General features: G+C 47.9%; 4 protein-coding genes across 4 annotated transcripts in view; all 4 read left to right on the plus strand.

Annotated features, from left to right (window-relative positions):
* Positions 1-8,139, plus strand: part of LOC125716670 (uncharacterized protein C22orf31-like) — a 60,839-nt gene extending 52,700 nt beyond the window's left edge. Inside the window, exon 3 of the mRNA XM_048989244.1 lies at positions 7,987-8,139. The gene's annotated coding sequence lies outside the window, so the exon portion shown is untranslated. The remainder of the gene's footprint in view (positions 1-7,986) is intronic.
* Positions 1,814-3,229, plus strand: LOC125716678 (SUN domain-containing ossification factor-like). Its single transcript, XM_048989264.1, has 3 exons — positions 1,814-2,295; positions 2,622-2,729; positions 2,823-3,229. Exons 1-3 carry the CDS (start codon positions 2,246-2,248, stop codon positions 3,043-3,045), a joined length of 381 nt encoding a protein of 126 aa, XP_048845221.1. The 5' UTR covers positions 1,814-2,245; the 3' UTR covers positions 3,046-3,229.
* On the plus strand, positions 5,299-11,004 carry LOC125716664 (SUN domain-containing ossification factor-like). Its single transcript, XM_048989235.1, has 3 exons — positions 5,299-6,507; positions 10,472-10,580; positions 10,796-11,004. Exons 1-2 carry the CDS (start codon positions 5,387-5,389, stop codon positions 10,563-10,565), a joined length of 1,215 nt encoding a protein of 404 aa, XP_048845192.1. The 5' UTR covers positions 5,299-5,386; the 3' UTR covers positions 10,566-10,580; positions 10,796-11,004.
* LOC125716674 (uncharacterized protein C22orf31-like) lies at positions 7,245-8,060 on the plus strand. The gene is made up of 2 exons (XM_048989257.1): positions 7,245-7,354; positions 7,455-8,060. The coding sequence occupies exons 1-2, from the start codon at positions 7,343-7,345 to the stop codon at positions 7,920-7,922; spliced, it is 480 nt and encodes a 159-aa protein (XP_048845214.1). The 5' UTR covers positions 7,245-7,342; the 3' UTR covers positions 7,923-8,060.
* Positions 11,005-13,955: the final 2,951 nt, after the last annotated feature.

Genomic DNA, 13,955 nt, shown 5'->3' on the forward strand with positions numbered 1-13,955 from the left:
CTTGTAAATGTTGTTTCTAGTCTCTGTCTCAAGTCGCCCAATGCTAGTTGTAATTGTGGGTCATCGTGACCGAGGGGCAAATTGTTTGCTCCTTGTCCAGTAAAGTCTCCAGCCACCCGGCCCCATTTATGATTAAGTAATTGTCTAAAACAGCGGAACAGCTCTCTTCCATTTAGGTGAAAACTGACCTGCAACTCAGTCATGGCGGACCAGAATTCAGGTACTCCATCCTCTATGGGTGGAATGCCTTTTAGGGCAGCAGCCCTATCTTCCGCTGTCCAGGGGCGGTATACTAATATTGTTGCTGGTGAGGCTTGGCCTCCTTCGCCAGGGGCTATACGGGGGTTTGCAACTTCTACCATGGGAGCAAGCAGTTCAGATTCATCCTCGGAATCCGAACGGTACCATTGTGTTTTTTTTTATTCTCGGGATTTATTCGCATTCGTAAATGCGGGTCTGTCGCTCTCGTTTGGTGTGGCCTTGCACTCCCTCCTTCAGCTCCCCGCACAGCAGGAAGTGGGGGGTCTGGCATGTTATGCTATGGTGGGGGATGCTGTAGTACTGGTGGGCCGTCCGCTGGTGTCTGCGGGGGAGCAGACGGCGGTGTTTCCTCGTCTATGTTAACAAGGGCCGCTTGCAGCGTCTCCTTTTTCTTTTCCTGTTTCTTTTTTCTGGCTATATCACGGAGTTTGCTTTGTTCTAACCAAACATCGGATAAGACATATTCTCGTCTTTTCTGTACTTTGTCCTTGCCTGTACAGCGGCCGGACATCATTTCTAATTTCAATTCTGTCTGTAATCTCAGAATATTTTCTGTACTCAGGGTTCCTGAAAACCCATGCTTTTTTCGCCACTTTTGGTTGCTTATTATTCCTGCCCCCTCCTTATATTTTTCCATGAATTTCTCATCGCCCGCCAATTCTACCTTGCTTTGACTTTGCCCCATTTTTTTTTTTTTTATATACAAAAAATAATAAGCCCTAAGTGCAAGTCCCTGGCATGAGACCTCGGGAGGACACTGGCACGGCCTTCTACTGTCCTCTAAAGAGACAGCGGTGTCAGTTTTCAGGGGTGAAACCCGTCCTTTTTCCCTTGGTCACCAGTATGTTGTTGCACCTAGGCCGGGTGTATGGGGCCGCTACTGCCCTCTCACTCACACCCGCTTTCCCTGCTGCAGCGTCGTGCTTCTCACCTGGTCCTTCCTTTATGACGAAGTGGTTCTAGTTCTTGTCCGGGGACCCGTCAGGCGCCAGCCCAGCCGTCAGGGAACGGTTCTAACCACCGGCCTGTGGCGAATTCACGTCGCAGGTCTTTCACTCACTCCCTATGAGCGAGACTGTCGACAGCTTTCGGTGTCGTTCGTCGGCGGACTGGTCGGCGCCCTCTGGTATCTCTCTCCGGATCCGGCTCGAAGGACCAATTTATGTTAGGAGAAAGCGCCGTAGCTTTCACTCCTACAATCTAGTTATGTTGGAGAAAGCGCCGTAGCTTTCACTCCTACAATCTCCTGTGTGAGGAAGCGCCGCAGCTTACTACTCACACACTTCCACTTCTAGGACCCAGGAATAATCGAGACAGCACACGTCTTTCTGTTTTACTTGCGCAAGGGTGCCCACTTCAGGTGCAACAGACAGTATCTGCGCCTCTGTTGAGTGTCACACCGGACAGTCCCTTGGCTTCTTTATTTATAGGGTAGGGGAGGGGTTACATGGGTCTTGTCTTTAACTAGTCAATGCTGTGTGAGGCCTCCGTGAAACAGGGTTAATACAAAGCATTACATATCTCAAGGTGGGCCCCCTGCTATGCTGACAGAATCTGTTTCCTTTCTCAAGGTCTCTTATTCCTGCGTCACAATCTGGTAGGCCCCTGTGAGGACATCTTGTCTGCAACCCTTTCTGGGCCATGGGTTAGTTGTTAAGGGTTGCACGTACACATATAGGAGGATAATAATATGATAAAATACACAGATACACTCTAACACTCTGAAGGTCTCCAAACCCTCTGAAACCCTGACATGGAGGCATTTAAAAGATTGATGGTTCATGTCACCATCCAGAATATGCTCCAGATCTCAGATCTATGTGTTCCTGAAAGCCGTCTTGGATACACCTGCGAACCCATTAGTTCTTAAAGGCTTGATGTGTCTAAGAGTAAGCGTGTTAAGAGATGGGACAGTCTCTCTCATGTCTCAAGTCGAACGGTTGGTGAGAAGGTCCGTGCTTTTCAGAGCACCTCAGCGATTCTCATGGAGAACATGGACCTCTACATGCTCAACCCCTGCAGCAACAAGATCTGGTGAGTTCACACTCTTCTGTACTATATGTCATGGTAGACCCCAAAGTCAGCAGTAACCTTTGGGGAAAGTGCAATTCAAAACCAGAAGCTCCATCCCATTTCTGTGACCGTCAGAAGCTTGTTTTCTTGTATATTCTTTTCAGTTTGCTATATATTATTTTTTACTTTTATATTTTTGTGTTTTTCTTGTGTTTTGCTTACCGGTCTGTGTTGGCGAGCGTGTTGAGGTGTGCTTAGCAGTCCTGAGCTGAGGGCATGGTACCTGTGCTCAGCAACGTGACCTCTGGAGACTCCTGAGCTCTTTACCAGCTGCTTCCTCCTCCCAGGTTTGTCATAGAGCTGTGCGAACCCATCCAGGTGAAGCAGCTGGACATCGCCAACTTTGAGCTGTTCTCTTCCACGCCCAAGGACTTCCTGGTGTCCATCAGCGACCGGTCAGCCACATTCTGCCTCCGACACACCTTAGCTGTGTATCAAGCGAAGCTCCAGGCTGCTTAGCCTTCTCTTCCTCCATCTCCCTCTGCCAGGTATCCGACCAACAAGTGGATGAAGCTGGGCACCTTCCACGCCCAGGACAAACGCACGGTGCAGAGCTTCCCGCTGGACGAGCAGCTCTACGCCAAATACGTCAAGGTAGGGCCAGCCCCGATGCATCATGGGAGATGCCAAGGACAGTCTGCCAGAGCTGGTCAGAGCGTTGATCGAGTCCTAAGAGATTTTCCAGCACAGCCCCTCTTAAGCCATCAGTAAGGAGCTTGTCACCTTTATTTACAGGGTGAATCTCAGTGCAGTTAAGGTCTGCAAAATCTCAGCAATCCTACAGCCTAGGGTTTGCGGACACCAGCCCAACATACCGACTTTCATTAGAGACACCAGCAGATGGTAGTCATGTGAACCCCCCAGGCTCTAGAAGAGGCCCCCTTTGGAGCATGCCCCCCCACCCGAGCATGCCCTCTCGCATGTCCTGTCTCATGCCCTGTCGTTTCTAACTTCCTGTCTCTTGATCTGTAGTCAGTAGAGACCTTCAGTGATCTGGAACTGAGCTAAAATGCTGCAAAACTCTGCCAGTAGCCATTTCATGCACACAGGCAGTCAGGCTTGCATGTGGAACGTGCCTGATTCGCCCCAATCCTCTGGCATGCCCCCAGACCCTTACTGACCCCCTTTTAGCCCCCCTCCCCCATGTTTCTAGGTTATCTGAGTGCTTTTTTAATCTCTGGTTGCTATGTTGCTCTTGGCATGAAGCTGGCCTCCACGCTCACTTTTTTCCCTCTTCTTCTCCGTTCCATCGCTTCAGACGTTCATCAAGTACATCAAGGTTAGCGCTGTCGTGGCATAACCGTCATTCTCACTCCTAGCTATTTTTTAAACTGATACATGTTTTATGATAGAACCTTTTCTTAATCTGTTTCTTAAAAATCGTGCCCCCTGTAGGTGGAACTGCTGTCCCATTTTGGGTCTGAACATTTCTGCCCCCTCAGCCTGATCAGGTACCGTGTCTGTGAGCACCTTTTTGGCTCGTTATCTCACTGTGTCGTTATTGTGCGTTTTCAATTATATTTTGCACTACAGTAAAATCCAGTTATAAAGGACTTCAAGGGACCTGGCAAAACAGTCCATTATATCCAAAGTCCGTTATATCCAAAGCCCGTTATATCCAGAGTCCGTTATATCCAGAGTTGCTGTAGCCCAGAACACAACTACAGGACACTATTTACTCATGCCACACCACAGCAGACACACTTGTGGTATAGATTATTATATTGTACATGTAGTAATCCAACTTTACCTGATCAGATGCCTGACTATTAATAATCCCGACTATGTATTTGAGCTGGATATCACCGGCACACCGCGCGCCTTGTAGGCGGAGCCTGCATGTCTGTTATAGCCGAACAAAACTACAGTTAAAAGCGGCCCTGGGGACCAAATTGTTTGTCCGTTATAAGCGAAATTCCGTTATATGTGAGTCCGCTATATTCGATGCTTTTTCTGCATGTTCTTAAAGGTGCATGGCCGGGACCAGCGGACCTTGTCCGTTATAGACGATATTCCGTTATATGCGAGTCCACTATAACGGGATTTTACTGTAGCACCCACTGAATGATTTATGCTTTAAATGATCATGAAGCTGACGTGCTGGATGGCGATTGGACTCCGCAGGGTGTTTGGGACCAGCATGGTAGAGGAGTACGAGGAGATCTCCGAGTTGCAGTTCCCTTCCGACCGAACCGAGGATCTGGATGAGGATTATGGTGAGCCGGTCGGACGGTGGGCTGAACATGCTTGAGAGCGAGCAGTTGCTCATTTAATGCCCTTAATGCCGTCTCTTGCTCTCTCTCCCTCACAGATTTCCTTCCCGGCTACGTACCCGTCGATGACAAATCCTCCAAGAACCTGATCGACTCTGCCACGGGTACGAGTTCGGGGTCGTTTTACACTCTTCAGGGAATAAATGTGTCCTCCTTCCTCCACATGGACCCTTCAATCGAGTCCATTGGTTACACACAGCGAGTGATATTAATGATTAAATTAAAAGTCAGTTTCCCTGTAAACCTGTAGGGGGCACCGTTAAAGCATTGCAGCAAAATGTAACCTAACCCTGCCCCTGTGGGGGCTGATTGTCTCCATGTGGCTTTTCACTGTGTGTCTGTGTGCGTATGTGCGTGTTTTTTTGCTATAGATGCCATCCTGAATATGGTGAACAACCTTGCGGTCAACGTGTTGGGGGGCAGTGCCACTCAGGACGGTACGAGGCCCCGACGTTTCCCGCTATCCCGCCATCGTTACCCTGGTAATCCACCGAGTATTAAAGCCACCCTCTCCCCCCAGGAAACGTGTCTGCGGAGGCTGCGAATGTGACTGATGATTCCTCTGTGACAGAGACCCTGCTTAGCCTCCCCCCCACCTCCGTCCCAGAGTGAGTGCCACACAAGAACCACCGGATCACACGGGGGGGGGGGGGGGTGCTTCACATGGATGCGGTGGTTAATTAGTATCATGCCCGTCAGCCGCCACCTGGGGGTTTTTGTGTTTAATTACTGTATCAGCTGTTTAATTCACTGTAGCTCAGCCAGGTCAGACTTTGGTGATGGTTTGGTCATGTTGTGCTCCCCCCAGGAATGAGACTGTGGATCCGGAATTGCCGGATCTTCCTGAGGATCCAGGGCCCCCCGTGCCAGAAGAGAGTCCGATTGTGGTCCTTGTGGAGGATGAGGAGGACGAGGAAGAATCTGACCGGGTAACTGTGACTGCAGTGGAGCCTGATGACCAGGAGGGGGAGCCCTTGACCTCAGGGGGGCCTGATCCCAGGCAGCTGGAGAGCAACGCCCTCTGCAAGGAGCTCTCTGGGATCTCCTGCCGTGCCACCTTTCTGGAGTACCTCCGCCTGTGGTGCTCCGTCACTCTGGGCCGGCGACGTAGGCGTCAGGGTGACATCCACACCCCACCGACTCAACATCTGGACCACACCGTGCAGCCACTTCCTGAGGAAGAAGCCACCTCCACCCTTGAGGAGATTCCCGGGCAGACGGAGGTCCCCCACGGCCCTACTCATATGGCCGAGACTCCAGCCCTGGAGCCCAGCCAGTCCCCGTCTCCTCTGCTACAAGGCTTCATCACTACAACCGGGACCATCGGCACATCTTCGGTTGAGATGCCTATGTCCTCAAGCCAGGAGCTCCTGGAGAAGGGGGCTATGTCCTTGAGGGGAGGTGCTCAGGAGCAGCAGGAGAGCCGGACTCTTGACACCAGCAGTGAGGTCAGTGTCTCTATCCGCAGCTTCTCAGAGGACCCCAGGGCTGACACTGAGCACCGAGGCACCACCACACCCACTCAAGTCCTCCCTCCTGAGACCCCCCTGGCCACGGAGGTGCCAGCTCCTCCAGGAGATCCAGAGGGAGGCCAGGCTGTGCCTGGGGAGGCCCAGAAAGAGGCAGACTCTGCAGAGTCCCCGGAGCCGCCTCAGATGCTCCCAGACAAACAGGAAGAGTCCCTGGAGGACCTCCTCAGTGTTACCTCCAGCAATGGGCAGGTCCACCGGACCGCCACAGACTTTTATGCTGAGCAGAACTTCTCCGATCTGGCCAATGGGAACCATGTGCATGGATCCAACCAGAAGGAGTCTGTCTTCCTGAGGCTGAGCAACCGCATTAAAGCCTTGGAGATGAACATGTCCCTCAGCGGACGCTACCTGGAGGAACTCAGCCAGAGGTGACCTGTTACTAACACGCTTGTCTGTTGGCCGACTGCCCCCTCCCCGCATTACTAACCCGTCTATCTATTGGCCAGCTGTTCTGTTGAATTGCACTGCATCGCAATAGGGGTGGAGTGGCACAGTGGACACTGGCACCGATGCCTCATACCTCCAGGGCTGGGGGGGGAGGGGGGTGCATGATCTCACCATATTAGATAGGAATCCCATAACTACTCTGGTCATGCAGTTTAGCTGAGTGACACCATTTATATGCCTACAATGTATGACTGGGTATCTCCCCTGCGATGGCCTGGCCATCCCATCCAACGTTAGGGATGGGGTACAGCCTCATGCCCTGCGCTGCTCAGTATAGGCTCCAGGCCCACTGAGATCCTGACCAGAACAGGATGATGGAAGTTGGGTTCTTCCAGAAGAGCTACTTGCTCTTTATTCATACTGTGGTAATGTGCAGTACAAATGGCAGACTGACCAAATAGAACATCTGTACAGGTTTTACATGTAAAAATCTGAAGGTCATTCCTGCCAGCTAGAAATATCAATGACATCCTCCACAGCCAGGCTAGATATTTATTATACTATTTATTATACCATTTACCAGCACATCAGTTGAGTTTAAGCTGTTCATACAAAGATTTGTTGTTTACTTTGGGAATCCATGGTGCCCAGCATCTTAAATCATCGCAAATATTCTGCAGTGTTATCACCAGTATTTTACAAATTTGAGTCATAACAGCAGACAGACAGACTCCTGACCATTCTGAGATCAAGACCGATTTTCAACTCCTGCTGAACTACTACGTTGTCTTCAGATTATTTTGGATTGAAATCCACATGATGGAGGAGGTAAGTTTGAAGTTAATATTTTTGTAACTTCTCTGGTTAAAATATCCATCAAATATATCATGCATTAATTTCAATATTGTTTCCAAAATGCGAGTCTCAGGTTACAGTGATTCAAGAGGCAGATCAGAGGCAGCAGAAGGCCCGGGACGAGCGTCGAGCCCTAAATGCAGCGGATCTCCCGGATCTCCAACCCTTACCCCCAAAGGATCCCACAGACCCAGCCTTGGAGGCTCTTTGGGAGGCCAGGAGGACAGAGCCGCTGAGGATCCACGGGCGCAGCGTGGAGGAGTACAGGGCGATGTACCGGCGGCTCGTGGAACCAAGGCTGCTCTACCCTTCTGGCCGACCTCGCCCCCACTCCCTCGATCTGGGGCGCAGGATAAAGCAGCGCCTGTGGGTTGCCGTCTCCTGCCCGAAATTCACCGAACAGGTGGGAGACAAAAATATAATTGACATCGCGGAGACCTCTGGCAACCCGGGGCTGAAGGGTTATGCCCCCCTGATCGAGGTCGATGTGTGGGACGAGCCCCCGGCCAAAGAGCCTCCAAAGAAGAGAGCGAGACATTAGTCCCTGCTCCATGTATATAATGTATATATGTAAATAAATGTAAATATGCATGTATTATATATAGGTTCAGTAAAAGTAAATATATATGGGTTAAATATAAGTAAATATATATGTAATATATAGGTTAAATAAGTAAATATATGTAATATATATGGGTTAAATACAAGTAAATATATCTAATATATAGGTTAAATATAAGTAAATATATAATATATAGGTTAAGTATAAGTAAATAAATATAAATATATTTAAAATCAACTTTGTGTGCTCCTTTCTTCTTGTGTATAAGACCATGGTTTGACATGAGCTCATTTCAGTCATAACGCACGGATATTAATAAATGCTACTACTGCTGGTTGACACGTTTGTTAAATATCACATTTTATTGAGACAGTCTGTCTTTTCGGGACCGGAATTAGCACGCTAGCGGCTAATCGGCTGAATTTCTCTTTTTTTACTTTGGGCCTCAAGCTATCATAGCATTGTTTAAAATGAAGACGTTTATGTCGAAATATCTCTTTTAATCGACATGGATCATGTTTAACCCCAGATGGGTAACCCAGAACTCTGGTTTAGTTGGTAACCAAGCAGCTGTGTTAAACCAGGTAAACTGACGGAAACCTGCGATTTCCCGTCAAATGTACATTACAGTCTAGGTCAGTCAGTACCAAAAGTTGCTAACCTGAAGCTAACCTGGTCCCTGACTTGGATAAACAACTTCAGGATAAACTTGTGGGTTCTGCTTTGGCCAAACACTTATCCGGTATTTTCTGTTCGGATGAAGCGCGGCTCGGATTTAACTGGTTTCTTTAAAATGGCGGATAAGGGCGCGCTGCCATGTTGGTTTAAAGTGAAACGTAACTTTGTTTGTTTGTTTTATTTATCTATTTATGCATTTTAGTGGAATGTAAGTAAAACAATGTGCGGTATATTTTAGTGATGCCAAGAAGCCGCTTATTATAATGATATGTTAAGAGTATAAAAACAAGACTCACGCATTAGACGTGAGGCTCAAGCTGGAAATCATACGGCAAATCTATATTGTTCCATTATAAACCTAAAATGAGCTACCTGAAAAGCGTTGGGACAGTCAGCAAACCCTACAGACTAGTTACGAGGTAATAAAACTGTTGCATGCATGTAAATGCGTGTGCAGACTGGTCTGGAATTGAAAATCACACTCGAGTTAGCAGTCCAAATTTTACACCCTTGCCTTTTTCATATTAAGGGCAATTTCAGTGTCTATGACATCCTTCGAGGACCATGCTAATTACTGCAGACACATCACATTAATCTTGCGCAATATTTTGTATCGATTCTCAAAAACCACAGACTGACCAGACACCGGACGTAGCGTACGACGCACCGCTAACGTTAGCATTAGAAAACCTAGCTGACCATAGCGTCTGTTATCAATGGCTGAGTCCGAAAGAGTTCGGGCTTCTCGCCGTATGTAGTTGAAATGTTGACTAATTTTTCCATGGACTTTTATTAGATTGTTTTACTGATATAGACAAATGTTAATTTCTTTATTACACAGAAAATAGCTGGTATTGGGTGTTACAGTTATAAATGTGAATCCCACTGTTCTGATAGCATAAAAAGAGAACTTGCGTGTGGTGGCGTGTTCTTTATACTATATGACAATTTTCTTAAACATTAGATATTAAAAAAACGGAATATGTCAACTTGCTTACAGTATTGCAGTGTTGTATATATGATGTACATAATACAGGGATGGTAAGAGTCCCCCATTCGCAACGGTGCACCGGAATAAGAGTTTATGATGGACTGCCTCATTTTATAAAGTGTACAACAGATACAATTTAGGATGAACTCGGGATGCATCGTTTCTAACATTTCTGTGTTGGTAAAATCAGATTTATTAATAATTAATAAGGCCTTTTTTCTAGAAATGTGACAAATCATTTTTGACCAGTAATTTTATATTTGACGAGTAATATATTTGACCAGTAATTTTTAGATTGATTCCCCCTTTCTGAACTGTTCTGTATCTGTACTGTATTGAATTGCATAGTGTCATATTCTTTGGCATCATATCGCATTGAATCACATTGTGTTCAATCAAATTGTGTTGAATTGCACTGCATCGCAATAGGGGTGAATCATGTCGTATCGCATTAGTTGCTTAATGTGTATCTAATGTATTGTATCGCTGGCAGTGTGGGTCACATTAGCCTCAGTAATGGTGATGTATCAACTAATATGATATGGTGTGTGTGTGTGCGTGTGTGTGCGAGCGTGTGAAACATGCTGGACCTCCTACTTGCTCTGGTCTTGGACTTCTAGTCGCAACTCCTGGCTTCTGTATGTCATGTAAATGTTACTGCCTGCTTCACATAGACTGAGCTGCTGATTCTATCAGTTGTACGTCTGGAGATGGTCACTGTGATCTACAGGCAAGTTGTGTGTCCCTTAGCCTCTGCGGGAGCTGCTCATTGGTAAACAGGTTTGTCGCAGGGCACAGGTTGTAGGTCACCTGGTGAGTTTGCTGCTCACGGGGATTTTGCTTCTGCCGCCGATGACAGGCCGTCGACACTCCCAGTGGCAAGGAGGACCCATCCATCCCTGGCAAAGACCATGGTGACATCCCCACCTTTGACGAGTGGAAGAAGAAGATGATGGAGAAGGAGAAAAGTGAGTCACCTTTCCTGATGGGGGCACCCTGATAGATGCAGATCTAACACACTGTGAGTTGTGCTGATGATGATGATGATGATGAGGAGGAGGAATGTGGGGTACAGAAGTCACACATGGTGAATTCAGATTTAATCTGTGAAGACTTGGGGTGAGAAGTCACCCTCACCCATCAGGTGTTTGCCTTCTGTGAGGTCCGTCTCTTCCTCTGATAGGCCAGTCTGCCCACTCATCATCCTCCAATGGCAGCCCTGTCGTCATGAAGAAGGTGCAGAACTTTAATAACTATGCATCGGTGGAATGTGGAGCCAAAGTCCTGGCAGCGAACACTGAGGCCAAGGTACCATTGCTGACCTTCAGGAACCGTCTTAAGATTATAGTGCGTATGACTATGACTGTTTGTGTCTGCCATGCGATGGACTGGCATCCCATCCAGGGTGACTCCCAGCCCTGTGCCCTGCGCACTCTGTGTTAGGAGAAAGCGCCGTAGCTTTCACTCCTACAATCTAGTTATGTTGGAGAAAGCGCCGTAGCTTTCACTCCTACAATCTCCTGTGTGAGGAAGCGCCGCAGCTTACTACTCACACACTTCCACTTCTAGGACCCAGGAATAATCGAGACAGCACACGTCTTTCTGTTTTACTTGCGCAAGGGTGCCCACTTCAGGTGCAACAGACAGTATCTGCGCCTCTGTTGAGTGTCACACCGGACAGTCCCTTGGCTTCTTTATTTATAGGGTAGGGGAGGGGTTACATGGGTCTTGTCTTTAACTAGTCAATGCTGTGTGAGGCCTCCGTGAAACAGGGTTAATACAAAGCATTACATATCTCAAGGTGGGCCCCCTGCTATGCTGACAGAATCTGTTTCCTTTCTCAAGGTCTCTTATTCCTGCGTCACAATCTGGTAGGCCCCTGTGAGGACATCTTGTCTGCAACCCTTTCTGGGCCATGGGTTAGTTGTTAAGGGTTGCACGTACACATATAGGAGGATAATAATATGATAAAATACACAGATACACTCTAACACTCTGAAGGTCTCCAAACCCTCTGAAACCCTGACATGGAGGCATTTAAAAGATTGATGGTTCATGTCACCATCCAGAATATGCTCCAGATCTCAGATCTATGTGTTCCTGAAAGCCGTCTTGGATACACCTGCGAACCCATTAGTTCTTAAAGGCTTGATGTGTCTAAGAGTAAGCGTGTTAAGAGATGGGACAGTCTCTCTCATGTCTCAAGTCGAACGGTTGGTGAGAAGGTCCGTGCTTTTCAGAGCACCTCAGCGATTCTCATGGAGAACATGGACCTCTACATGCTCAACCCCTGCAGCAACAAGATCTGGTGAGTTCACACTCTTCTGTACTATATGTCATGGTAGACCCCAAAGTCAGCAGTAACCTTTGGGGAAAGTGCAATTCAAAACCAGAAGCTCCATCCCATTTCTGTGACCGTCAGAAGCTTGTTTTCTTGTATATTCTTTTCAGTTTGCTATATATTATTTTTTACTTTTATATTTTTGTGTTTTTCTTGTGTTTTGCTTACCGGTCTGTGTTGGCGAGCGTGTTGAGGTGTGCTTAGCAGTCCTGAGCTGAGGGCATGGTACCTGTGCTCAGCAACGTGACCTCTGGAGACTCCTGAGCTCTTTACCAGCTGCTTCCTCCTCCCAGGTTTGTCATAGAGCTGTGCGAACCCATCCAGGTGAAGCAGCTGGACATCGCCAACTTTGAGCTGTTCTCTTCCACGCCCAAGGACTTCCTGGTGTCCATCAGCGACCGGTCAGCCACATTCTGCCTCCGACACACCTTAGCTGTGTATCAAGCGAAGCTCCAGGCTGCTTAGCCTTCTCTTCCTCCATCTCCCTCTGCCAGGTATCCGACCAACAAGTGGATGAAGCTGGGCACCTTCCACGCCCAGGACAAACGCACGGTGCAGAGCTTCCCGCTGGACGAGCAGCTCTACGCCAAATACGTCAAGGTAGGGCCAGCCCCGATGCATCATGGGAGATGCCAAGGACAGTCTGCCAGAGCTGGTCAGAGCGTTGATCGAGTCCTAAGAGATTTTCCAGCACAGCCCCTCTTAAGCCATCAGTAAGGAGCTTGTCACCTTTATTTACAGGGTGAATCTCAGTGCAGTTAAGGTCTGCAAAATCTCAGCAATCCTACAGCCTAGGGTTTGCGGACACCAGCCCAACATACCGACTTTCATTAGAGACACCAGCAGATGGTAGTCATGTGAACCCCCCAGGCTCTAGAAGAGGCCCCCTTTGGAGCATGCCCTCTCGCATGTCCTGTCTCATGCCCTGTCGTTTCTAACTTCCTGTCTCTTGATCTGTAGTCAGTAGAGACCTTCAGTGATCTGGAACTGAGCTAAAATGCTGCAAAACTCTGCCAGTAGCCATTTCATGCACACAGGCAGTCAGGCTTGCATGTGGAATGTGCCTGATTCGCCCCAATCCTCTGGCATGCCCCCAGACCCTTACTGACCCCCTTTTAGCCCCCCTCCCCCATGTTTCTAGGTTATCTGAGTGCTTTTTTAATCTCTGGTTGCTAAGTTGCTCTTGGCATGAAGCTGGCCTCCACGCTCACTTTTTTCCCTCTTCTTCTCCGTTCCATCGCTTCAGACGTTCATCAAGTACATCAAGGTTAGCGCTGTCGTGGCATAACCGTCATTCTCACTCCTAGCTATTTTTTAAACTGATACATGTTTTATGATAGAACCTTTTCTTAATCTGTTTCTTAAAAATCGTGCCCCCTGTAGGTGGAACTGCTGTCCCATTTTGGGTCTGAACATTTCTGCCCCCTCAGCCTGATCAGGTACCGTGTCTGTGAGCACCTTTTTGGCTCGTTATCGCACTGTGTTGTTATTGTGCGTTTTCAATTATATTTTGCACTACAGTAAAATCCAGTTATAAAGGACTTCAAGGGACCTGGCAAAACAGTCCATTATATCCAAAGTCCGTTATATCCAAAGCCCGTTATATCCAGAGTCCGTTATATCCAGAGTTGCTGTAGCCCAGAACACAACTACAGGACACTATTTACTCATGCCACACCACAGCAGACACACTTGTGGTATAGATTATTATATTGTACATGTAGTAATCCAACTTTACCTGACCAGATGCCTGACTATTAATAATCCCGACTATGTATTTGAGCTGGATATCACCGGCACACCGCGCGCCTTGTAGGCGGAGCCTGCATGTCTGTTATAGCCGAACAAAACTACAGTTAAAAGCGGCCCTGGGGACCAAATTGTTTGTCCGTTATAAGCGAAATTCCGTTATATGTGAGTCCGCTATATTCGATGCTTTTTCTGCATGTTCTTAAAGGTGCATGGCCGGGACCAGCGGACCTTGTCCGTTATAGACGATATT

This window comes from Brienomyrus brachyistius, chromosome 21 (genome assembly GCF_023856365.1).
Source record: "Brienomyrus brachyistius isolate T26 chromosome 21, BBRACH_0.4, whole genome shotgun sequence".
Classification (NCBI taxonomy): Eukaryota; Metazoa; Chordata; class Actinopteri; order Osteoglossiformes; family Mormyridae; genus Brienomyrus; species Brienomyrus brachyistius.